The sequence below is a fragment of the Salmo trutta genome, chromosome 25 (genome assembly GCF_901001165.1).
Source record: "Salmo trutta chromosome 25, fSalTru1.1, whole genome shotgun sequence".
NCBI classification, from domain to species: Eukaryota; Metazoa; Chordata; class Actinopteri; order Salmoniformes; family Salmonidae; genus Salmo; species Salmo trutta.
Window position 1 is genome coordinate 4941765 of NC_042981.1, and position 25302 is coordinate 4967066.

A 25302-nucleotide genomic window follows, 5' to 3' on the forward strand; every position below is an offset into this window, starting at 1 on the left:
GGAGAGTCGGGTTAGAATCCAGGAGCATGGCCTCTGGGAACCAGCAGTCGTCATCCAACCAGTTGACACTGAACGTTCGTATCACGTCCGCACAGCAGAAAGATCGTCGTCACCTACTGAACACAAAATAAAAAACACACTGACGAGATTAACTGTTCTCCCTGAAAGAGAATGTGATGGACTGAACACACACACAAACACAACACACACAACACACACACCATGCTTACCCGAAAAACACCACAATAAATGTTTACTGACACAGAAGCATGCTCAGCTTCATACCACACAAGGTCAAGAAGAGAGGTCAAGCTCAGAGCTGTCCTAGACCTGTGAAATGTCAAAGGGTGTAGGAGGATCGCTGCCCTAAAAGAGTTCCAGACTGTAAACTTGTTATTGAACAGTTAACTTGAAATGCTTTGATATTGCATGTCTTTGAAATGTTGTCATGGCTACGGTGAAAAGCAGAGTTGCTGAGAAATCTTGGTACTAAAACATTGTTTCAGAGTCTGTTATGTTGACGCAGTATGTAATTGGTGCAGAACACATGAAGAGGACTGGCCACTCCTCATAGCCTGGTTCCTCTCTAGGTTTCTTCCTAGGTTCTGGCCTTTCTAGGGAGTTTTTCCTAGCCACCGTGCTTCTACACCTGCATTGCTTGCTGTTTGGGGTTTTAGGCTGGGTTTCTGTACAGCACTTTGAGATATCAGCTGATGTAAGAAGGGCTATATAAATACATTTGATTTGATTTGACATGGTTACTTACCTTGAGTTCATACTACAGATCATGTATTCAAAAGAAATGCTTGAAAATATGTAGAACATTTTTATATATATATAAAAAAATGTAGTAACGGAGATGTAATATTCATATGTGTTAACATACTGTATTGTAATTGGTTTGCGTTCTACAGTCATATACTGTGCTATGATTGGTTTCGGTCGTGAGGTCATTGCAGTTGATCGTTGCTGGAGACACATGACAGTCAGAATATGTTTTAGTATTTTCTCATTAATACCTGCGTTCTGTTATGTATAATGTAACAATGTAAATTGTTGATCTGTATTTTGAATTAAAAAATAAATATAAAAATCCCCCCCCCCAAAAAAAAATACAAAATAAAAAAACACATGACAGTTACCAAGCTAATAAAGGGCTACATTTTATTATTTTGTACAAAGACTGTGAAACAAGACACTTAGAGACCTCTTTATTGTCGGCCATTGTTCGCTTTTCGTCATCGCCCTTTCATCTCTGACCAATGGCGTTTCAGTAGACTGCTACAGGCTATTTATTATATTTAATTTTGTATTATTTAATTTAATATATATTTTTTTAAAGTGTGAGTGTTGTGTTAGACTGTGACACCAATCAGGCTTTCACTGACTGGAATTGCCCCCCCCGTGTTAGATGGTAGGGGTTTTATTTTGTTTAAGTTAAGTATAAGGGAGTTATACTCCAGTCTAGTAGGTGGCGGTAATGCAACATTTATTACATGCCAACCGCCGTTAAACCTCAGCGAAGAAGAAATGCGAATTTGAAGAAGAAGTTAAAAAAACGAAGTAAAAATCATGAAGTCTGTGATCATCAGGTCAGAGCACTAGAAAGATACCCGAGTTTATAAACTTGGATGACCGTTCAAAAAAAATAATATATTTTTACCCCCCCCCCCCCCGAGTTGGAGCTCATTTCTTCCCGACTACCCAGTCGTCTTGGAAGCACTGAAAGTCAGAGAAGCCCGAGTTCCCAGTTGTTTTGAACGCAGCATCCCTGTTTCCCCTCCTGTCTGTAGTTCCTCTCTTCACTCCAGCAGGGTGACACATCTCTCTGCTTTGATATCAGCCAGCAAGAAACACAAAAATGGCGTTCACATTCGCGGCCTTTTGTTACATGCTTGCTCTATTGCTTACCGCCGCTCTCATTTTCTTCGCTATTTGGCATGTAAGTAGCTATATTGGTATCATAATCAAAAACAGTATGACTTGGAACTATAATGATCTAGCTAGGCTATAGATAACCAACGATTTGTTTTATTGTTGCAATGAACCCAGTTGCAAACAAGGCTTGTCATTCGTTAGTTTAACTAACCGAGAATGAATGGCAACATATCCGTACTGTTGGACCGAAAAGACCCGAGTCATTTTGTTCTTCATTCGCTTATCAAAAATATCTGGCCTACCTTTTCTAAACAAACATTTAGTTAAACGTCAGCCAGCTTAGCAAACTACATCCGTTAACGTTACCAGAGTTAGCTAAATGGTAACGCTATCACTTTATACTAGCTAGGTAGATAACTATACTGAACAAAAATATAAAACGCAACAATTTAACCATTTTAATGAGTTACAGTTCATATAATTTCATTTCGATTGAAATAAATCCATCATTAGGCCCTAATCACAGCCATACGCCCAGCCAATCGGAATGAGTTTTTCACCACAAAAGGGCTTTATTAGACAGAAATACTCCTCAGTTTCATCAGATGTCCTGGTGGCTGGTCAGACCAACCCGGATGTGGAGGTCCTGGGCTGGCGTGGTTACACGTGGTCTGCTGTTTTGATGAAGATTGGACATACTGCCAAATTCTCTAGAACGATGGAGGTGGCTTATGGTAGAGAAATTATCTGGTGGACATTCCTGCAGTCAGCATGCCAGTTGTACGCTCTCAATTTGAGACATCTGTGGCATTGATGTGACAAAATTGCACATTTTAGTGGCCTTTTTATTATCCCCAACACAAGGTTGTGTAATGATCATGCTGTTTTAATCAGCTTCTTGATATGCCACACCTGTCAGGTGGATGGATTATCTTGGTAATGGAGAAATGCTCACTAACAGGGATGTAAACAAATTTGTGCACAACATTTGAGCGAAATAAGCTTTTTGTGCGTCTGGAACATTTCTGGGATATTTTATTTCAGCTCATGAAACATGGGACCAACACTTTGCGTTTTATATTTTTGTTTAGTGTAGTTAACGTTAGCTTCCTACATTTCAAACGGGTGAACACGGTAGTTGACTAGCAAGCTAAACTAGCTAGTTTATGCAGTAATTTACCAGGACCTTGTCGTTAGGTGATGGAAATTCACCTGATTTGATTGCTGTCATTCCCCGACATGTTTCCTTATTCTCGGTCATGTTTCCTTTTTTGGCCCAGTCATCTAGATTCTAACCTTTCAATTCTACTTAGATATCTTCGATCCTTTTGAATCGTCCCATTAGCTAAAGACTTACTGTGTTGGGATTCCACTTCCTAATCCCCAGACTCACATAATGTTGTTGGCCCTAACACAGTACCCAAACTCCACACGCGTGCGCAAATTGATTTTGTCCCCCCACACCAAACGTGATAACAAAAATATCAAAACAAACTCTGAACCAATTACATTAATTTGGGGACAGGTCGAAAAGCATTAAACATTTATGGCAATCTAGCTAGTTTGCAGTTGCTACTAATTTGTCCTATTTAGCTAGCATGCGGTTGCTAGCTAATTTGTCCTGGGATATAAACATTGAGTTGTTGTTTTACCTGAAATGCACAAGGTCCTCTACTCTGACAATTATCCACACATAAAACGATCAACCGAATCGTTTCTAGTCATCTCTCCTTCCAGGCTTTTTCTTCTTTGGACTTTATATTGCGATTGGTGTCTCATAGTTACCATGATGACCGACCAAACTAAGTTTGTCTTTCAATCACCTACATGGGTATCTGCTTCTATAAACCAATGAGGAGATGGGAGAGGCAGGACTTGCACCTCTTTCAAAGTCACAAATAGAACTGACTTCTATTTTAGCGCTTGGCAACGCAGACGGTCTTTGGCGCGCGTGAGCAGTGTGGGTGCAATAATTGAATAACGTATGTTTAAAATTTATTTTTGCAACGCTCGTGCACGCGACGCAAGTGGTGTGGTCAACATGTTATGCTTGTTGTAGGCAAGTTGTACCGGAGGACATTGAACAAATAAATAGGACGATATGTATTCTTTATGAAAGACAACAGCTGTTAATGTTTCCCTCACTGCATATGGCCATTGGCCAGGACATTTTCAATCTGCATTATTATTTTTTGTTCTATGAACCAGTCGTCTTTGTCATACAAGAATGGGGAAGAAGTAATTGACTTACACATGCATATGTTCTCTCTTTCTCTCCAGATCATTGCATTTGATGAACTGAAGACTGATTACAAGAATCCGATAGACCAATGTAACACATTAAATCCGGTACGTAAAGACAATGTTTGCAGGGGACATCTTTCTCCTGACTTCTTTGACTGTATACTGTTCTGCTTTCTATAATATGTGCAGTCAGGCTGGATGAGGTTACGGCCTGGCGGTCAGGCCGGATGAGGTTACGGTCAGGCGGTCAGGCCGGATGAGGTTACGGTCAGGCGGTCAGGCCGGATGAGGTTACGGTCAGGCTGGATGAGGTTACGGCCTGGCGGTCAGTCCGGATGAGGTTACGGCCTGGCGGTCAGTCCGGATGAGGTTACGGTCAGGCCGGATGAGGTTACCGTCAGGCCGGATGAGGTTACGGTCAGGCCGGATGAGGTTACGGCCTGGCGGTCAGGCCGGATGAGGTTACGGTCAGGCGGTCAGGCCGGATGAGGTTACGGCCTGGCGGTCAGGCCGGATGAGGTTACGGTCAGGCGGTCAGGCCGGATGAGGTTACGGTCAGGCTGGATGAGGTTACGGCCTGGCGGTCAGGCCGGATGAGGTTACGGCCTGGCGGTCAGGCCGGATGAGGTTACGGCCTGGCGGTCAGGCCGGTCTGGCGGTCAGACGCGGCTAATATATGGATTTTTCCCACTTTCAATTTTCTTTCTCTCCAAAAAAACACATTCTGTGACATGCTCAGTTTTTTGGCGGCATGAAGCTTTCATTAGACCAATGAAATCGCCGAACGGGTTAAGGTAAAACAACTTTTTTGTTTACTGTTTAGATTAAATCGAGCGCTCTCAAACTTCCCATCATTCTGATTACGGTAGTCATTTTGTCACCCTCATGGCAAAGACACGGAGAAATGCATATGATGCAGCTTTCAAGTTGAAGGCGATTGATCTGGCTGTTGGAAAAGGAAATAGAGCTGCTGCACGGGAGCTTGGTCTTAATGAGTCGATGATAAGACGTTGGAAACAGCAGCGTGAAGAATTGACTCAGTGCAAAAAGACAACTAAAGCTTATTTCAAATTTTTTATTTTTTGTTACAAGCCGTGTTTCGTTAAAGCCTATTTATTTTTGTTACAAGCCGTGTTTCGTTAAAGCCTATTAATTTTTTGTTACAAGCCGTGTTTCGTTAAAGCCTGTGTAAAGTTCATTTGTTTCAATGTACTGGTAGGCACCTGTGGCTTATAGACATGTGCGGCTTATTTATGTTCAAAATATATATATATTTTTTAAATTCGGTGGGTGCGGCTTATATTCAGGTGCGCTTAATAGTCCAGAAATTACGGTATGTAAAGGGCTCTTGACTTGATTGTTTTCATTATTTTTTTCTCTCCATTTCATACAGTTTATTTATTTATTTAAACATCAAAGTATAATGAAAGTGGGTGAAGATTAAACCATTTTAAGAGAAACCTCTTTTCAAGCTGGGCTGAAATGTATTTGGGGACACTTTTATTCTAAACATTAAGGCTGCATCCCTATGAGCTCTGGTCTAAAGTAGTGCACTATATAGGGAATAGGGTGCCATAGGGCTCTGGTCTAAAGTAGTGCACTATATAGGGAATAGGGTGCCATAGGGCTCTGGTCTAAAGTAGTGCACTATATAGGGTGCCATAGAGCTCTGGTCTAAAGTAGTGCACTATGTCGGGAATAGGGTGCCATTTGGGGCGGTCTTGGTCAGTTTAGTTATATTACACAGGAAGAGGGTTCATCTAAAGCATTGGGACGTGCAAAGACACATGGATGACCGTAGTGCTACATACTGAGGTTAACTGAAAAGACTTGCAAATGCTCAGAGCATGACAGCCAACTTCTGTTTGCATGTAGTGTTTTGATAAGAGGCGGCAAGTAGCCTAGTGGTTAGAGCGTTGGTCCAGGAACCGAAAGGATGATAGATCGAATTCCCGAGCTGACAAAGTAAAAAAAATCTGTCGTTCTGCCCCTGAACAAGGCAGTTAACCCACTGTTCCCCGGTAGGCCGTCATTGTAAATAAAAATGTTGTTCTTGACGGATTTGCCTAGTTAAATAAAGGTTACCAAAAAAAATAGAGTACCCTTGTAATATCCCTAATATAAAATTACCCATTATACCCAGGATTTACTATTATATAATACCATCTTTTCCCAAGGAGATTCTTTTATTAAGTCAACGTTTTTGAAGTGGGGTTTAGCCTACATTTTAGTTCTGAGAATACTAGGCTAGGGTGCCTATAATATTTAAAGAGAGTATTCTAGTCGCAGATCTCCTAAAGTTGGTCGTGGGATTTTGTGAGGACAGACAGGAGGCTCTTAAAACCAGAAGTTTATGGGATTAAATAACACATTAACTGTGGGTCTCAGGACTGGTTAATCCGTGGTTTGTGTTACCCTCGTCTGGACTATTCAGTTGTAGTGTTGCACCACAACCATATACTGCCCTTTCTATGACTTAATTAAGGCAGTCAATACAAAAGAGCAGCTGGGGAAGAATCAGTAACAAAATAATGGAATGCTGTAAAATGTGGAGTATTTTCTCTCAAATTGCTTTCTAGACTTGTGTTTTTAAGGGTCGTTTGCGAACACGACAGTAGATGTGATTTTTTGGCTCAACCTTTTTACATTAACATCTGGGGTTCGGGAACGGAGAATCTTAACACCCTCGAGCTCAGCATTTTTTTTTTTTTTTTTTTTAGACATCACTGATTGGATAGTAAAGAAATTAGGAGGTCACTGATTGGATAGTAAAGACAGTAAAAAGCTTTTTTTTTTTTAGATCACTGATTGGATAGTAAAGACATAAAACCGATTGATTCATCTAGGTGTAGTGCACCTCCCAAATGGCACTCTGTTCACTATATAGGGCACTATATAGGGCACTAGCTTTGTCCAGGGCAGTTTAGACCAGAGTCATATGGGCCTTGGTCAAAAGTAGGGCACTAATAAATAAATATATATATATGTAGTATGGTGGCATTTGAGAAGCACTCGTACTTTTTCTGTTCAAGATTGGCTTGCAGTTTTTTAATTTACGGTTTAATCTTGGGTTTGCCAATTTTGCCCTAAATGGTTTCGGTCAATGTTCACTCAGTTCAGTTCTCTGCTATGGACATTTTATATAGATTGCGTCCCAAATAGCTCCCTATTCCCTATATATTGTGCACTATGGTGTTTCCGCTGGAAAAATGTGTGGCGGTGGGTCGTCATCGCAGATCCCCTTGGATCATATGTATGTAAGAGGACTGAGTAGCTCAGTTCTGGTGACTTTAGAGGACATTCTACTCCAAAAATAATTAAAATAATACTGACATCATCTAAAATATAATGTCCACCTCCAGAAATGAGCCCAATAACATATTGATAAAATGTTTTGTACAAATTATTTTAACATATTGGACCATCCATTTAGCCTATGCATGGTCCATATTATTATTAATATTATTATTAACTTGCCTAGTTAACCTTTTATTTAAATAAAAAGTGATAAGGCATGCTATTAGCAATAAGCATTATCACCTGTAGCCCAACTGATATAAATAAACAGGCTGAATATGGGGTCCCCTGTCTGTTGCTTTAATCATTAGTAGCGAAGCAGGTGAGCTGGAAAACAAAATCAGCTGGCGGGTGGAATGAAAACACTAAATATTCCTGTTACATTGTACAACCTTCACTTTCAACGTGTGGGTGTCAATTATATTGCGGGTCGGAAACGTTTTAAATAAATAAAAAACACACTTTTTAAAAACACAGGAGCTTGTTGCGAATTCCATTCTGTGAGCGGTGAGGCAGACACAAGGCTACCAGCATAGTGTGTAGTAGGGAATTGTCCCTTGTGTGGTGCGACAATATTCTACATTGTGGACGCGCAGTGTTTATGTTCTCTATCTCCATGTGAGAATACGACACGTTGCCAAGTTTATCTAACGGGTGGCATCCCTAAGTCTAAATATTCCTGTTACATTGTACAACCTTCAATGTTATGTCATAATTACGTAAAATTCTGGCAAATTAGTTCGCAACGAGCCAGGCGGCCCAAACTGTTGCATATACCCTGACTCTGCGTGCAATGACCGCAAAATGACACAATTTCACCTGGTTAATATTGCCTGCTAACCTGGATTTCTTTTAGCTAAATATGCAGGTTTAAAAATATATACTTCTGTGTATTGATTTTAAGAAAGGCATTGATGTTTATGGTTAGGTACAGTCGTGCAACGATTGTGCTTTTTTCGCAAATGCGCTTTTGTTAAATCATCCCCCGTTTGGCGAAGTCGGCTGTCTTTGTTAGGAAGAAATAGTCTTCACAGTTTTCACAGTTCGTAACGAGCCAGGCGGCCCAAACTGCTGCATATACCCTGACTCTGTTTGCAAGAGAAGTGACACATTTTCCCTAGTTAAAATAAATTCATGTTAGCAGGCAATATTAACTAAATATGCAGGTTTAAAAATATATACTTGTGTATTGATTTTAAGAAAGGCATTGATGTTTATGGTTGGAGCAACATGTACCTAAGCGATTATATGCAACGCAGGACAGGCTAGATAAACTAGTAATATCAATCATGTGTAGTTAACTAGTGATTATGATTGACTGATTGTTTTTTATGAGCTAAGTTTAATGCTAGCTAGCAACTTACCTTGGCTTCTTACTGCATTCACGTTACAGACAGGCTCCTCGTGGAGTGCAATGTAAAGCAGGTGGTTAGAGCGTTGGACTAGTTAACCGTAAGGTTGCAAGATTGAATCCCCAAGCTGACAAGGTAAAAATTTGTCGTTCTGCCCCTGAACAAGGCAGTTAACCCCCGTTCCTAGGCCGTCATTGTAAATAATGTGTTCTTAAATGACTTGCCTAGTTAAATAAAGGTCAAATAAATAAATCGGCCAAATCAGCGTCCAAAAATACCGATTTCCGATTTATGAAAACTTAATTAATTAAATCGGCCATTCCGATTAATCGGTCAACCTCTAATCCACAAACAAACTTCATTCTAGAGCTGAATATGTTTTGAAGTATAACTATTTTAGGTTTGATGATGAATACCTCCAAACGAATGGAACATCGATGGGCTCCACATTCGCTCCGAGCTACGCTAACCTTTGTGGGTCTATTTGAAGAACGTTTTGTCAATATGAAAACAAAAATTCATTTTTGAATAAAATCCTGAAGTGGTATCGATATATTGACGACATTTTTTTGCATATGGGAAGGAACTGAACAAGAGCTGTCAGGTTTTATGGCACTACTCAATGACATTGACCCCAATCTCAAATTCACTATTGAATGTGACACTGCGTATATTACCTCGATATGTGGATTGAGAAATCAAATGGAATGCTGTTTACAACTCTGTATAGTAAAGAAACTCTATTAGAAACTCTATTACAGGGGGACAGCTTCCATCCTGAGCCATTAAAAAGAGGACTTCCAAGAAGCCAGTTTTTCAGACTGCGCCGTATATATGCCACTCCACAGAGGATTATCTAGAACAAGCAGCGGAGATGCGCATTAGGTTTCTAAGAAGAGGCTATTCGCCACAATGTGTGGATGAAGCTCTTCATTTGGCATTGGGAAAAACATGAGATGAATTGCTACAAAAAAGACCCGCTAAAGAACACTCCGTAATGTTCACAACCACATATACTTTGAACTCGTGAAAAGTGGGAGATGCGGTCAAGAAACACTGGCATATTTTATCATCGGACCCAGCTTTGCCGGCTGAATTTAAAAGAGGTCGCAATTTACGCAATAAATTGGTCCATTCCAACTGCCAGCCACAAAAGAAAATCAACCAGGCTCTTTTACGCCCTCTACCAAATGGTAGCTATAAATGCAGAGGATGCGCACAGTGCAACAATATGATGAAGTGTGAATATTTCTGCCACCCCCACACAGGAAAATGGTTCCAAATAAATTATATCATTACGTGTACCACCACACATGTTATTTACATTATTAAATGTCATGTGGGCTCTGCTATGTCGGTAAGACCTCCCGCTCTCTCAAACAGAGAATTAGTGAACATAAAAGTTCAATCAGGAGAAACGACAGGGATTTTCCAGTCGCAGTACATTTTTAATGACCTAAAACATGACATTTCTACCTTTAGATTTTGTGGCGTAGAGAAAGTTAAGATATCAGACAGGGGAGGTGATATTAATAATACTCTGAGTAAAAGAGAATGTTTTTGGATTTTCACCCTCCAGACGTTATTTCATCATCATGTTGTGAATTTGAACATGAATTATGCTCCTATTTAAGATAATTCTGATGTTTTTCGTACGATGTACCCAATGATTAATGAAAACTTGCTGTGTCCTCATTGTGGTTTTATGGACGTGTTTAATGCGTCTTATTTATACACTTTTGTAGTGTTTGTGAAATGCATTTTGTTATGTTTGGTAGCACTTATTTATTTTTCCTTTGCCTCCAACCCCTTTCCATGCGTGGAACGGATGTGGGTGGGGCTAGGTCTACATAGGGGTGCTGATTTAAAAAAAAAAAAAGAAGCAAAAGCTCTGACGAAGGCCATGTGGCCGATGCGTAAAGCTCTGACGAAGGCCATGTGGCCGATGCGTAAAGCTCTGACGAAGGCCGTGTGGCCGATGCGTAAAGCTCTGACGAAGGCCGTGTGGCCGATGCGTAAAGCTCTGACGAAGGCCGTGTGGCCGATGCGTAAAGCTCTGACGAAGGCCGTGTGGCCGATGCGTAAAGCTCTGACGAAGGCCGTGTGGCCGATGCGTAAAGCTCTGACGAAGGCCGTGTGGCCGAAGGCCATGTGGCCGATGCGTAAAGCTCTGACGAAGGCCGGGTGGCCGAAGGCCATGTGGCCGATGCGTAAAGCTCTGACGAAGGCCGGGTGGCCGAAGGCCATGTGGCCGATGCGTAAAGCTCTGACGAAGGCCGTGTGGCCGATGCGTAAAGCTCTGACGAAGGCCGTGTGGCCGATGCGTAAAGCTCTGACGAAGGCCGCGTGGCCGATGCGTAAAGCTCTGACGAAGGCCGCGTGGCCGATGCGTAAAGCTCTGACGAAGGCCGCGTGGCCGATGCGTAAAGCTCTGACGAAGGCCGTGTGGCCGATGCGTAAAGCTCTGACGAAGGCCGTGTGGCCGATGCGTAAAGCTCTGACGAAGGCCGTGTGGCCGATGCGTAAAGCTCTGACGAAGGCCGTGTGGCCGATGCGTAAAGCTCTGACGAAGGCCGTGTGGCCGATGCGTAAAGCTCTGACGAAGGCCGTGTGGCCGATGCGTAAAGCTCTGACGAAGGCCGTGTGGCCGATGCGTAAAGCTCTGACGAAGGCCGTGTGGCCGATGCGTAAAGCTCTGACGAAGGCCGTGTGGCCGAAGGCCGTGTGGCCGATGCGTAAAGCTCTGACGAAGGCCGTGTGGCCGAAGGCCGTGTGGCCGATGCGTAAAGCTCTGACGAAGGCCGTGTGGCCGAAGGCCGTGTGGCCGATGCGTAAAGCTCTGACGAAGGCCGTGTGGCCGAAGGCCGTGTGGCCGATGCGTAAAGCTCTGACGAAGGCCGTGTGGCCGATGCGTAAAGCTCTGACGAAGGCCGTGTGGCCGATGCGTAAAGCTCTGACGAAGGCCGTGTGGCCGATGCGTAAAGCTCTGACGAAGGCCGTGTGGCCGATGCGTAAAGCTCTGACGAAGGCCGTGTGGCCGATGCGTAAAGCTCTGACGAAGGCCGTGTGGCCGAAGGCCGTGTGGCCGATGCGTAAAGCTCTGACGAAGGCTGTGGGGGGGGGGGGGGGCGTGGGGCGTGGCTGACTGTCACAGCAGAAACGCTGCTGCACTGCTATTAGTCAGGGCTCATAAGGAAAAGGGTTCCATTTGGGACATAGACATACATCTAGTCTAGTGTAACATGATATCTGCTATCACATGTTACAATGTAGCAGTGCTGGAACGATCCTCTCCATCTGTGGGCTTTGGTGGGTCATCACCCCACTTCTCCACAACCTCTCTTCATTGGATGCGTGTCTTTTTTTTTTTTATGCCTGAGCCTACACCAGATGACGTCACAGTAGCCCTGTCCCTGTCCTATGGGACAGACGGAATAGTCCTTACAGAGTGCGCTACTTTACATCAGAGCCCTACGGGTCCTGGTCAAATGTAGTGCACTATTTAGGGAATAGGACGCACTCATGGACTAGTCTGCTGCCCTGGACTAGTCTGCTGCCCTGGACTAGGCTGCTGCCCTGGACTAGGCTGCTGCCCTGGACTAGGCTGCTGCCCTGGACTAGGCTGCTGCCCTGGACTAGGCTGCTAATGTTATAGAAGCTAGTGTCTAGTAATGTTATAGAAGCTAGTGTCTAGTAATGTTATGGAAGCTAGTGTCTAATGTTATGGAAGCTAGTGTCTGTTATGGAAGCTAGTGTCTAGTAATGTTATGGAAGCTAGTGTCTAATGTTATGGAAGCTAGTGTCTAGTAATGTTATGGAAGCTAGTGTCTAATGTTCTAGAAGCTAGTGTCTAGTAATGTTATGGAAGCTAGTGTCTAGTAATGTTATGGAAGCTAGTGTCTAGTAATGTTATAGAAGCTAGTGTCTAGTAATGTTATGGAAGCTAGTGTCTAGTAATGTTATGGAAGCTAGTGTCTAGTAATGTTATGGAAGCTAGTGTCTAATGTTCTAGAAGCTAGTGTCTAGTAATGTTATAGAAGCTAGTGTCTAATGTTCTGGAAGCTAGTGTCTAATGTTCTAGAAGCTAGTGTCTAGTAATGTTATAGAAGCTAGTGTCTAGTAATGTTCTAGAAGCTAGTGTCTAATGTTCTAGAAGCTAGTGTCTAGTAATGTTATAGAAGCTAGTGTCTAGTAATGTTATAGAAGCTAGTGTCTAGTAATGTTATGGAAGCTAGTGTCTAGTAATGTTATAGAAGCTAGTGTCTAGTAATGTTATAGAAGCTAGTGTCTAGTAATGTTCTAGAAGCTAGTGTCTAGTAATGTTCTAGAAGCTAGTGTCTAGTAATGTTATGGAAGCTAGTGTCTAGTAATGTTATGGAAGCTAGTGTCTAGTAATGTTATGGAAGCTAGTGTCTAGTAATGTTATGGAAGCTAGTGTCTAGTAATGTTATGGAAGCTAGTGTCTAGTAATGTTATGGAAGCTACTGTCTAGAAGCTAGTGTCTAGTAATGTTATGGAAGCTAGTGTCTAGTAATGTTATGGAAGCTAGTGTCTAGTAATGTTATAGAAGCTAGTGTCTAGTAATGTTATGGAAGCTAGTGTCTAGTAATGTTATGGAAGCTAGTGTCTAGTAATGTTATAGAAGCTAGTGTCTAGTAATGTTATGGAAGCTACTGTCTCAAATGGTATCAAGGGAATGTCTTAACAGTTTATGCCTAAATTGTTCTGTTAGTCCCAATATCTATTTAATTCATGTTCACGGTGTCCTCTGTACTCTAACATTTGTTGTACAAAGGCAACAACCATTCTATGACCAACACAACATGCAAGTCTTGCACACATTTTCAGTCTCTAATTTCTACTGTATCTGTTTTCTGCATAGCAGTCAGTACATTTCAGTATAGGACATTTTTCAGTTGAGTACATTTCAGTGTAATTTCTTGTTGATGTGACTGTGTTGTTTACATGTTCATCCAGCTGGTGCTCCCGGAGTATCTCATCCATGTGTTCTTCTGCGTGATGTTCCTGTGTGCTGCAGAGTGGCTCACCCTCGGTCTCAACATGCCACTGCTGGCCTACCACGTCTGGAGGTATGTTCAAGGGGTTTTATTAGTCACTTTAAGCAATGTACACATGCTATAGTTTTAGTTTTCCCTCAGTGAAAACAGTTAAACATTGTATATTTTTCTTTATGCAACATTCACCTTCCAATGGGAATTTTCATGGTTCATGATTTGTTAAAACCGTTTAATGAATCTCAGCCTGGATGACAGATTAAATTTCTCTTGGATATGCGCCACTTGGAATTCTGCAGTGTTGTTTCTACGGAAACCAATGTAATGGACTTAACCATGCTGACTACAGCTAAATTTGTCCCGTTTCTATAAGTAAGCCTGTCTGTTGAATGCGTTTCTATAAATAGGCCTAAATGTGTTTCTCTGCAGGCACAAAGTCTTTTACTTTTAACAGATTCAAACCCTGAGGACCTTTTTTTTTTTTTTAAATAGTCCCGCTGCTATGAACCAACATGTTTCCTGGTTAATAATTTGTTGAAACACAGCAACATGTGTGCTGACTTCCATGTTTCTCTGCAGGTATACGAGCAGGCCGGTGATGAGTGGTCCAGGCCTCTATGATCCAACTACGATCATGAACGCTGACGTCTTGGCCTACTGTCAAAAGGAGGGCTGGTGCAAACTGGCCTTCTACCTCCTCTCCTTCTTCTACTATCTCTACGGGTATGTTCTCTACCTCCTCTCCTCCTTCTACTATCTCTACGGGTATGTTCTCTACCTCCTCTCCTTCTTCTACTATCTCTACGGGTATGCTCTCTACCTCCTCTCCTTCTACTATCTCTACGGGTATGTTCTCTACCTCCTCTCCTTCTACTATCTCTACGGGTATGTTCTCTCTACCTCCTCTCCTTCTACTATCTCTACGGGTATGTTCTCTACCTCCTCTCCTTCTACTATCTCTACGGGTATGTTCTCTACCTCCTCTCCTTCTACTATCTCTACGGGTATGTTCTCTACCTCCTCTCCTCCTATCTCTACGGGTATGTTCTCTACCTCCTCCTTCTGTCTCTACGGGTATGTTCTCTACCTCCTCTCCTTCTACTATCTCTACGGGTATGTTATCTACCTCCTCTCCTTCTACTATCTCTACGGGTATGTTCTCTACCTCCTCTCCTTCTTCTACTATCTCTATGGGTATGTTCTCTACCTCCTCTCCTTCTACTATCTCTACGGGTATGTTCTCTACCTCCTCTCCTTCTTCTACTATCTCTACGGGTATGTTCTCTACCTCCTCTCCTTCTTCTACTATCTCTACGGGTATGTTCTCTACCTCCTCTCCTTCTTCTACTATCTCTACCTCCTCTCCTTCTTCTACTATCTCTACGGGTATGTTCTCTACCTCCTCCTTCTATCTCTACGGGTATGTTCTCTACCTCCTCTTCTTCTACTACTATCTCTACCTCTTCTTCTACTACTACTATCTCTACGGGTATGTTCTCTACCTCCTCTTCTTCTTCTACTACTACTACTACTACTACTACTACTACTACTACTATCTCTACCTCCTCTTCTTCTACTACTATCTCTACCTCCTCTTCTTCTTCTACTATCTCTACGGGTATGTTCTCTACCTCTTCTTCTACTATCTCTACGGGTATGTTCTCTACCTCTGCTTCTACTATCTCTACGGGTATGTTCTCTACCTCCTCTCCTTCTACTATCTCTACGGGTATGTTCTCTACCTCCTCTCCTCCTATCTCTACGGGTATGTTCTCTACCTCCTCCTTCTGTCTCTACGGGTATGTTCTCTACCTCCTCTCCTTCTACTATCTCTACGGGTATGTTCTCTACCTCCTCTCCTTCTACTATCTCTACGGGTATGTTATCTACCTCCTCTCCTTCTACTATCTCTACGGGTATGTTCTCTACCTCCTCTCCTTCTTCTACTATCTCTACGGGTATGTTCTCTACCTCCTCTCCTTCTTCTACTATCTCTACCTCCTCTCCTTCTTCTACTATCTCTACGGGTATGTTCTCTACCTCCTCCTTCTATCTCTACGGGTATGTTCTCTACCTCCTCTTCTTCTACTACTACTATCTCTACCTCTTCTTCTACTACTACTACTATCTCTACGGGTATGTTCTCTACCTCCTCTTCTTCTACTACTACTACTACTACTACTACTACTACTACTACTACTACTACTACTACTACTACTACTATCTCTACCTCCTCTTCTTCTACTACTATCTCTACCTCCTCTTCTTCTTCTACTACTATCTCTACGGGTATGTTCTCTACCTCTTCTTCTACTATCTCTACGGGTATGTTCTCTACCTCTGCTTCTACTATCTCTACGGGTATGTTCTCTACCTCTCCTTCTACTATCTCTACGGGTATGTTCTCTCTACCTCCTCTCCTACTATCTCTACGGGTATGTTCTCTACCTCCTATCTCTACGGGCATGTTCTCTACCTCCTATCTCTACGGGCATGTTCTCTCTACCTCTCCTTCTACTATCTCTACGGGTATGTTCTCTACCTCTCCTTCTTCTACTATCTCTACTGGTATGTTCTCTACCCCCTCTCCTTCTTCTACTATCTCTACGGGTATGTTCTCTACCTCCTATCTCTACGGGTATGTTCTCTCTACCTCCTCTCCTACTATCTCTACGGGTATGTTCTCTACCTCCTATCTCTACGGGCATGTTCTCTACCTCCTATCTCTACGGGCATGTTCTCTCTACCTCTCCTTCTACTATCTCTACGGGTATGTTCTCTACCTCTCCTTCTTCTACTATCTCTACTGGTATGTTCTCTACCCCCTCTCCTTCTTCTACTATCTCTACGGGTATGTTCTCTACCTCCTATCTCTACGGGTATGTTCTCTCTACCTCCTCTCCTTCTACTATCTCTACGGGTATGTTCTCTCTACCTCTCCTTCTTCTACTATCTCTACGGGTATGTTCTCTCTACCTCCTCTCCTTCTACTATCTCTACGGGTATGTTCTCTCTACCTCCTCTCCTTCTTCTACTATCTCTATGGGTATGTTATCTCTACCTCCTCTCCTTCTACTATCTCTACGGGTATGTTCTCTACCTCCTATCTCTACGGGTATGTTCTCTACCTCCTATCTCTACGGGTATGTTCTCTCTACCTCTCATTCTTCTACTATCTCTACGGGTATGTTCTCTCTACCTCCTCTCCTTCTACTATCTCTACGGGTATGTTCTCTCTACCTCCTCTCCTTCTACTATCTCTACGGGTATGTTCTCTACCTCCTCTCCTTCTTCTACTATCTCTACGGGTATGTTCTCTCTACCTCTCCTTCTTCTACTATCTCTACAGGTATGTTCTCTACCTCCTCTCCTTCTACTATCTCTACGGGTATGTTCTCTCTACCTCCTCTCCTTCTACTATCTCTACGGGTATGTTCTCTACCTCCTCTGCTTCTACTATCTCTACGGGTATGTTCTCTACCTCTCCTTCTACTATCTCTACGGGTATGTTCTCTACCTCCTCTCCTTCTACTATCTCTACGGGTATGTTCTCTACCTCTCCTTCTATCTCTACGGGTATGTTCTCTACCTCCTCTCCTTCTACTATCTCTATGGGTATGTTCTCTACCTCCTCTTCTTCTACTGTCTCTACGGGTATGTTCTCTACCTCCTCTCCTTCTACTATCTCTACGGGTATGTTCTCTACCTCCTCTCCTTCTACTACTATCTCTACGGGTATGTTCTCTACCTCCTCTCCTTCTACTACTATCTCTACGGGTATGTTCTCTACCTCCTCTCCTTCTACTATCTCTACGGGTATGTTCTTTCTACCTCTCCTTCTACTATCTCTACGGGTATGTTCTCTACCTCTCCTTCTATCTCTACGGGTATGTTCTCCACCTCCTCTCCTTCTGTCTTTACGGTTATGTTATCTCTACCTCCTCTGCTTCTACTATCTCTACGGGTATGTTCTCTACCTCCTCTGCTTCTACTATCTCTACGGGTATGTTCTCTACCTCTCCTTCTACTATCTCTACGGGTATGTTCTCTACCTCTCCTTCTACTATCTCTACGGGTATGTTCTCTACCTCCTCTTCTTCTACTATCTCTACGGGTATGTTCTCTCTACCTCCTCTCCTTCTACTATCTCTACGGGTATGTTCTTTCTACCTCTCCTTCTACTATCTCTACGGGTATGTTCTCTACCTCTCCTTCTATCTCTACGGGTATGTTCTCCACCTCCTCTCCTTCTGTCTTTACGGTTATGTTCTCTACCTCCTATCTCTACGGGTATGTTATCTCTACCTCCTCTGCTTCTACTATCTCTACGGGTATGTTCTCTACCTCCTCTGCTTCTACTATCTCTACGGGTATGTTCTCTACCTCTCCTTCTACTATCTCTACGGGTATGTTCTCTACCTCCTCTTCTTCTACTATCTCTACGGGTATGTTCTCTACCTCCTCTTCTTCTACTATCTCTACGGGTATGTTCTCTACCTCCTCTCCTTCTACTATCTCTACGGGTATGTTCTCTACCTCCTCTCCTTCTACTATCTCTACGGGTATGTTCTCTACCTCCTCTCCTTCTACTATCTCTACGGGTATGTTCTCTACCTCTCCTTCTACTATCTCTACGGGTATGTTCTCTACCTCTCCTTCTACTATCTCTATGGGTATGTTCTCTACCTCCTCTCCTTCTACTATCTCTACGGGTATGTTCTCTACCTCCTCTCCTTCTACTATCTCTACGGGTATGTTCTCTACCTCCTCTCCTTCTACTATCTCTACGGGTATGTTCTCTACCTCCTCTCCTTCTACTATCTCTACGGGTATGTTCTCTACCTCTCCTTCTACTATCTCTACGGGTATGTTCTCTACCTCTCCTTCTACTATCTCTACGGGTATGTTCTCTACCTCCTCCTTCTGTCTCTACGGGTATGTTCTCTACCTCCTCTCCTTCTACTATCTCTACGGGTATGTTCTCTACCTCCTCTCCTTCTGTCTCTACGGGTATGTTCTCTACCTCTCCTTCTATCTCTACGGGTATGTTCTCTACCTCCTCTCCCGTCTCTACGGGTATGTTCTCTCTACCTCCTCTCCTTCTGTCTCTACGGGTATGTTCTCTACCTCCTTCTACTATCTCTACGGGTATGTTCTCTACCTCCTCTCTTTCTTCTATCTCTACGGGTATGTTCTCTACCTCCTCTCCTTCTTCTACTATCTCTACGGGTATGTTCTCTACCTCCTCTCCTTCTACTATCTCTACGGGTATGTTCTCTACCTCCTCTCCTTCTACTATCTCTATGGGTATGTTCTCTACCTCCTCTCCTTCTACTATCTCTACGGGTATGTTCTCTACCTCCTTCTACTACTATCTCTACCTCTTCTACTACTATCTCTACCTCCTCTTCTTCTACTACTATCTCTACGGGTATGTTCTCTACCTCCTCTCCTTCTTCTACTATCTCTATGGGTATGTTCTCTACCTCCTCTCCTTCTATCTCTACCTCCTCTCCTTCTACTATCTCTACGGGTATGTTATCTCTACCTCCTCTCCTTCTGTCTCTACGGGTATGTTCTCTCTACCTCTCCTTCTACTATCTCTACAGGTATGTTCTCTACCTTCTACTATCTCTACGGGTATGTTCTCTCTACCTCTCCTTCTACTATCTCTACGGGTATGTTCTCTACCTCCTCCTTCTGTCTCTACGGGTATGTTCTCTACCTCCTCTCCTTCTACTATCTCTACGGGTATGTTCTCTACCTCCTCTCCTTCTACTATCTCTATGGGTATGTTCTCTACCTCCTCTCCTTCAGTCTCTACGGGTATGTAGTAATAACTGATCTGCCTTAAAGGCTGAGTTTCGTTTTGAGCTCATGTCTTCTGATTAACCTGTTGAGGATCTTATCCCGATCTTATCCCGGTATTGGGATTCATTGTCATGTGACCATGGCGGGGAATTCAAAACTGCAAGAGTAATCATTTCAAAAAATCAAATAATCAACTATTTTCCTCCATTTGAAAGATATATCTCCTAAATCTAACCACGCTGTCCGATTTTCAGAGGCATTACGGAGAATGCATAAAGTTAGGTTATGTGAGGAGAGTACATTGACAATAGCTGCGTGTAATGTTTAGCCAATTCAAAGAAGGGCATCAACAGACAGAAAACTAGCTAGAATTATGCACTTACCTTTGACAATCTGCATCAGATGACACTCATAGGACATTATGTTATACAATACATGCATTTTTAGTTCCATCAAGTTCATATTTATATCCAAAAACAGCATTTACAGTCGCGGTGAAATTCAGAATTTTTTTCGGCTCGAATGCACCCAGTGAATCCAGCATTACAAATCACGGAATTACTATTCGAAAACATTGGTAAATTATAATATTGTCATTCAAAGAATAATATATTATCATCTCGTAATTGCTACCGAATGGCCAGATCTCAAAATAACTTTACTGGGAAATCACATTTTGCATAAACTGGGTACTATGCTAACAACAATAAGCTATATGCTAAGCTAAGCTAAGCTATACCGTTAGCATTAGCATCATCTAATATCGATAATAACATTCTAAATATCCCCTTACCTTTGATTATCTCCATCAGAAGGCGCTGCCAGAGATCCCAGGTCCAGAACAAATGTGGTTTCTTTTGACAAAGTTCATAATTTATGTCCAAATAGTTAGCGTTCAGTAGGCTCCCACAAAATGAGGTGGGCAGTGTAAAGTCACGTCGAAAAGCTAAAGAAAACCTAGTAAATAATCTATTTACGTTTGTTTAAACATGTCAAACGTTGTTTAGCACTAATCTTTTGTTCCATTTTTAACGTGAAACATCAGTAAACATCAGTAATATTTTCACACAACCTATCAAGTGTCTAGAATAAACGATAATGACAAAGGCACTCTTCTCAGATTCATGCGCAGGCGCAAAAAATGAAGTGATGACGTGTCAACTTGTAAGCTTTCTAATTCGGTCTGTATTCATGACAGATGCTTCCAACAACTTTCTAAAGATCGTTGACATCTAGTGGAAGCAGTAGGAGTTGCGAACTGAATCCTTTCTCACTGTGGTATCTTTAAAACAATGACACTAAATAGTACAGTCACAAAATTCTCATTTTTTTTAATCTATTTTTCACAGGTTTTTGCCTGCAATATGAGTTTTGTTATACTTACAGACACCATTCAAACTGTTTTAGAAAATTCAGAGTGTTTTCTATCCGAATGTGTTAATAATATGCATATCCTAGCTTCTGAGTTGGTGTAGGAGGCAGTTAAAAATGGGCACATATTTCTTTCAAAATTCTCAATACTGCCCCCGTGGCCCGTAGAGGTTAACTTCTATGGGCTACGTGGGACGCTAACCTGCGGGACACAGCCAGTGAAATATCAGGGCGGCAAATTCAAAAACAACAAAATGTCATAATTCAACTTTCTCAAACATACAACTATTTTACACATACACTTCTCCTTGATGTAACCACATTGTCCGATTTCAAAAAGGCTTTACAGCGAAAGCAAAACATTAGATTATGTTAGGAGAGTACATAGACAAAAATAATCACATAGCCATTTTCCAAGCAAGGACATGTCAATAAAACCCAAAACACAGCTAAATGAAGCACTAACCTTTGACGATCTTCATCAGATGACACTCCTAGGACATTATGTTTTGTTCGATAAAGTTCATATTTATATCCAAAAACAGCATTTTACATTGGGAAAATGTATTCCCACCAAAACTGCCGGTGAATGTGCACATCAATTTACAAAAATACTCATCATAAACGTTGAGAAAATATATAACAATTATTAAAAGAATAATAGAGACTACTCCTGGATGCAACCGCTTTGTCAGATTTTAAAATAGCTTTACGGAGAAAGCACATTTTTCAATATTCTGAGTACATAGCTCGCCATCACAGCGAGCTATCCAGACACCTGCCAAGTTCGAGGTCACCTAAACTCAGAATTAGTATTATAAATATTCTCTTACCTTTGCTGATCTTCGTCAGAATGCACTCCCAGGACTGCTACTTCCACAAGAAATGTTGTTTTTGTTCGAAATAATCCATATTTATGTCCAAATACCTCCGTTTTGTTTGTGTGTACAGAGCACTATCCAAAGGCATAACGCGCGAGCGCGGAATCAGAGAGTAAGTCACAATGTTCCATCACCGTACTTAGAAGCATGTCAAACGCTGTTTAAAATCAATCTTTATGGTATTAATGTAAAATTGCGATAATATTCCAACCGGACAATAGCGAATTCATTCAAGAAGAAAAAGAAGGAACGTCGCGCTCGCGGGACCGAGCATATCCAATCCCTTTGTCTCCAGGCAGTCCACTGATTGACTGAGCTCCTATTATCTGCCCAGTGACAGGAGAATGCTGAAAGAACATTCTGAAGGCTGTTGACAGCCAATGGAAGCCTTAGGAAGTGCAACGTGACCTCACAGAAACTGTAGTTTCGATAGAGAATCAAAAGAACTACAATTCTCAGACTTTCCACTTCCTGGTTGGATTTTTCTCAGGTTTTTGCCTGCCATATGAGTTCTGTTATACTCAGACACCATTCAAACAGTTTTAGAAACTTCAGTGTTTTCTATCCAAATCTACTAATAATATGCATATTCTAGTTTCTGGGCCAGAGTAGTAAACAGTTACATTTGGGTACGTTTTTCATCCGGCCGTGAAAATACTGCCCCCTACACCTCAACAGGTTAACTGAAGTGTCTTAATGACGAGAGTTTTCCCCTAAACAGTTTATTTTTCTTACAGGATGATCTACGTGTTGGTGAGCTCTTAGACGGGTCAGAGAAGAAAGATCTGCATGTAGGAGATATCTGGTTTTAGTGGCCGCAGGAGAAGAGGGACCTGCTGCGAAGACCGACCATTCACCACTCAGTGATTCAAGATGGCTGCCGTTTTCAAGAGGCTGGATTGACTCTCAACACCAACGCAGTGCAGAGCGTCATTACTATACAAAAACATCTTTTTTTAAATGAATATTATCGGTTTCAGTCGCAGCTGTCCTCTCGTTCAACAGTCAACACAATGCTTTCTGAGAGGAAGAATGACTGACCTCAGAATCATACTTTTCCATTATTTGATGCTTTTAACATTTTTATTTAATAATCTCTTTTTGCCCCTCCCTACTTTTGACTTAACAAATTAGAACAGATATTCCGTTCCGATTTGCATCGTCAGTTGATAATAAGCAGGCCGCTCTGAATCTAACACTTCATTGACTATTAGGGAATGTGGATGTGAATTAGATGCCGAGCTTTTAAAAATGTATTCAAGGTATGCAATGGGGGGGGGACTTTTATCATAATTACATTGTAAAATTGTTTTCTTTCCCAGACACATTTACAACTTGAACTCACCTAAATGGGTATAAAGGGTTGAATGCATGAGTAGTCTTGATCCTGGGATGGAAAATGTGTTGCACAGACGAGGACAATCAGTATGGTTGTCTTAAAGTATTTGATTTTTTTTTTTAGGTTTGCCATGCTTTCTGTCGTCTCATTCTACTTGTATAGCCCTTGTCATACATCCTTGCTTTAACGTGTGTTTTTACCCTTGTCAGTAGATGCTATTTGATGTGTGAAGCTATAGAAATCCCAAGTAGTGATTTCTGAAATGTGTGTGATCATGAAAAGTTCCTGACGAGGAATATCTGTAACCGTTGAACCTGTTATGAGCTCAAAGAAACATCTAAACCACCAACTCCATAATATTCTGTTAGTCCCCCCCCATCTAAACAACCAACTCCATAATATTATGTTAGTCCCCCCCCCATCTAAACAACCAACTCCATAATATTCTGTTAGTCCCCCCCCCATCTAAACAACCAACTCCATAATATTCGGTTAGTCCCCCCCCCCATCTAAACAACCAACTCAATATTCTGTTAGTCCCCCCCCCCATCTAAACAACCAACTCCATAATATTCTGTTAGTCCCCCCCCATCTAAACAACCAACTCCATAATATTCTGTTAGTCCCCCCCCATCTAAACAACCAACTCCATAATATTCTGTTAGTCCCCCCCCATCTAAACAACCAACTCCATAATATTCTGTTAGTCCCCCCCCATCTAAACAACCAACTCCATAATATTCTGTTAGTCCCCCCCATCTAAACAACCAACTCCATAATATTCTGTTAGTCCCCCCCCATCTAAACAACCAACTCCATAATATTCTGTTAGTCCCCCCCCATCTAAACAACCAACTCCATAATATTCTGTTAGTCCCCCCCCATCTAAACAACCAACTCCATAATATTCTGTTAGTCCCCCCCCATCTAAACAACCAACTCCATAATATTCTGTTAGTCCCCCCCATCTAAACAACCAACTCCATAATATTCTGTTAGTCCCCCCCCATCTAAACAACCAACTCCATAATGTTCTGTTAGTTCTCCCCCCCCCCCATCTAAACAACCAACTCCATAATATTATTTTAGTCCCCCCCACCATGAATTTTAACATTTATTCTGGATTAAATGTTTCACTCCAAATACATTACAACCTGATAAGGATGTTTTGTCATTTTTTGTTTGTATTTCCAAATGTGGGATGACTCTCTCTCTCAAAAAAGATAATCAAATATGTTATCCTAGTGTTTTCTGTGTTTTCCAACTCTGTAAAATCAGACAGGAGGTTGGTGTGTGTTATACATTCATATGTTTTGGGGCTTTAACTTCAATGTATTCATACTAGAGTAGCTCATTTCACCTAGTGAATGACAACTTGAATTATGAATCCAAATAAACCTACCCCCAACTATACTCTGTGTACCAGAATGGTTTGGTTTTCTTCTGAGGTTGCTAGGGCTGAGCTGTCAAAGCTCAAGTGCTGCTGGGATAGAAACCTTTTCATTTAAATCTGAGTGGTATACTACGTCATTTAGCAAACGCTAATTAATGGACATTTGTGTAGGGGTTGATCATTTTCCCTTAAGAAAAATGTAAAAGTCTCAATGTGGAATTTACTAACTTCAGAACTATTTTTAAACGTAAAATACGCCACAAGTTTTATATTTTTCCCACAACTGGGTGATCAAATTAAGATCCTACATCATTATGACTTTCACCACTCTCTGCTGCACACATCAGCCAATCAGGGTGAATGTTGATAATATAGGCCAAATCAACCTCTACTCCGGGTTAGACGTAAACATATCTACCTCCATTTAGTATATGCTACGAATTCAGATTTGTTGTGGATAACATTAGCTACGCTAGGTAATAAGAGTACGGGTTAGCTACAAAAATGCTAAAGTTGTTTTGGTTGCTAGACATTCGCGTTGAACTTAAATTGATCTGTACCCATTGATTCTTGAATATAACTTAGTTCAATTGTCCTACCTCATCAGAAACCAAAGTGTCCAGTGTGGAAAACACTTTTTCACCAGTTCCAAATGGTTTCCTTTACCTTATCTTGGCTCAGTTTCAAAATGTTCATGATGAATCTAGTGATCTCTGAGCCC

The 25302-nt window shown here is 41.9% G+C and overlaps 1 protein-coding gene and 1 long non-coding RNA gene across 2 annotated transcripts; one reads left to right on the top strand and one right to left on the bottom strand.

Annotated features, from left to right (window-relative positions):
* Positions 1–1786: 1786 nt before the first annotated feature.
* Positions 1787–24601, top strand: LOC115161894 (protein cornichon homolog 1). The gene is made up of 5 exons (XM_029712705.1): positions 1787–1942; positions 4159–4227; positions 13749–13861; positions 14366–14509; positions 22587–24601. The coding sequence occupies exons 1-5, from the start codon at positions 1862–1864 to the stop codon at positions 22612–22614; spliced, it is 435 nt and encodes a 144-aa protein (XP_029568565.1). The 5' UTR covers positions 1787–1861; the 3' UTR covers positions 22615–24601.
* Positions 19574–21184, bottom strand: LOC115161895 (uncharacterized). The gene is made up of 2 exons (XR_003869449.1): positions 21145–21184; positions 19574–19679 (listed from the first exon to the last, which is right to left on the bottom strand). It is a non-coding gene; the product is annotated as an uncharacterized LOC115161895 (long non-coding RNA).
* Positions 24602–25302: the final 701 nt, after the last annotated feature.

What these genes read in the sequence shown, in the direction of transcription:
- LOC115161894 (XM_029712705.1), top strand. Translation starts at nt 1,862, where the DNA reads ATGGCGTTCACATTCGCGGCCTTTTGTTACATGCTTGCTCTATTGCTT. An exon ending in AATGTAACACATTAAATCCG is followed by an intron (nt 4,228 to 13,748) that starts GTACGTAAAGAC and finishes ATGTTCATCCAG; the next exon opens with CTGGTGCTCCCGGAGTATCT. An exon ending in TTCTTCTACTATCTCTACGG is followed by an intron (nt 14,510 to 22,586) that starts GTATGTTCTCTA and finishes TTTTTCTTACAG; the next exon opens with GATGATCTACGTGTTGGTGA.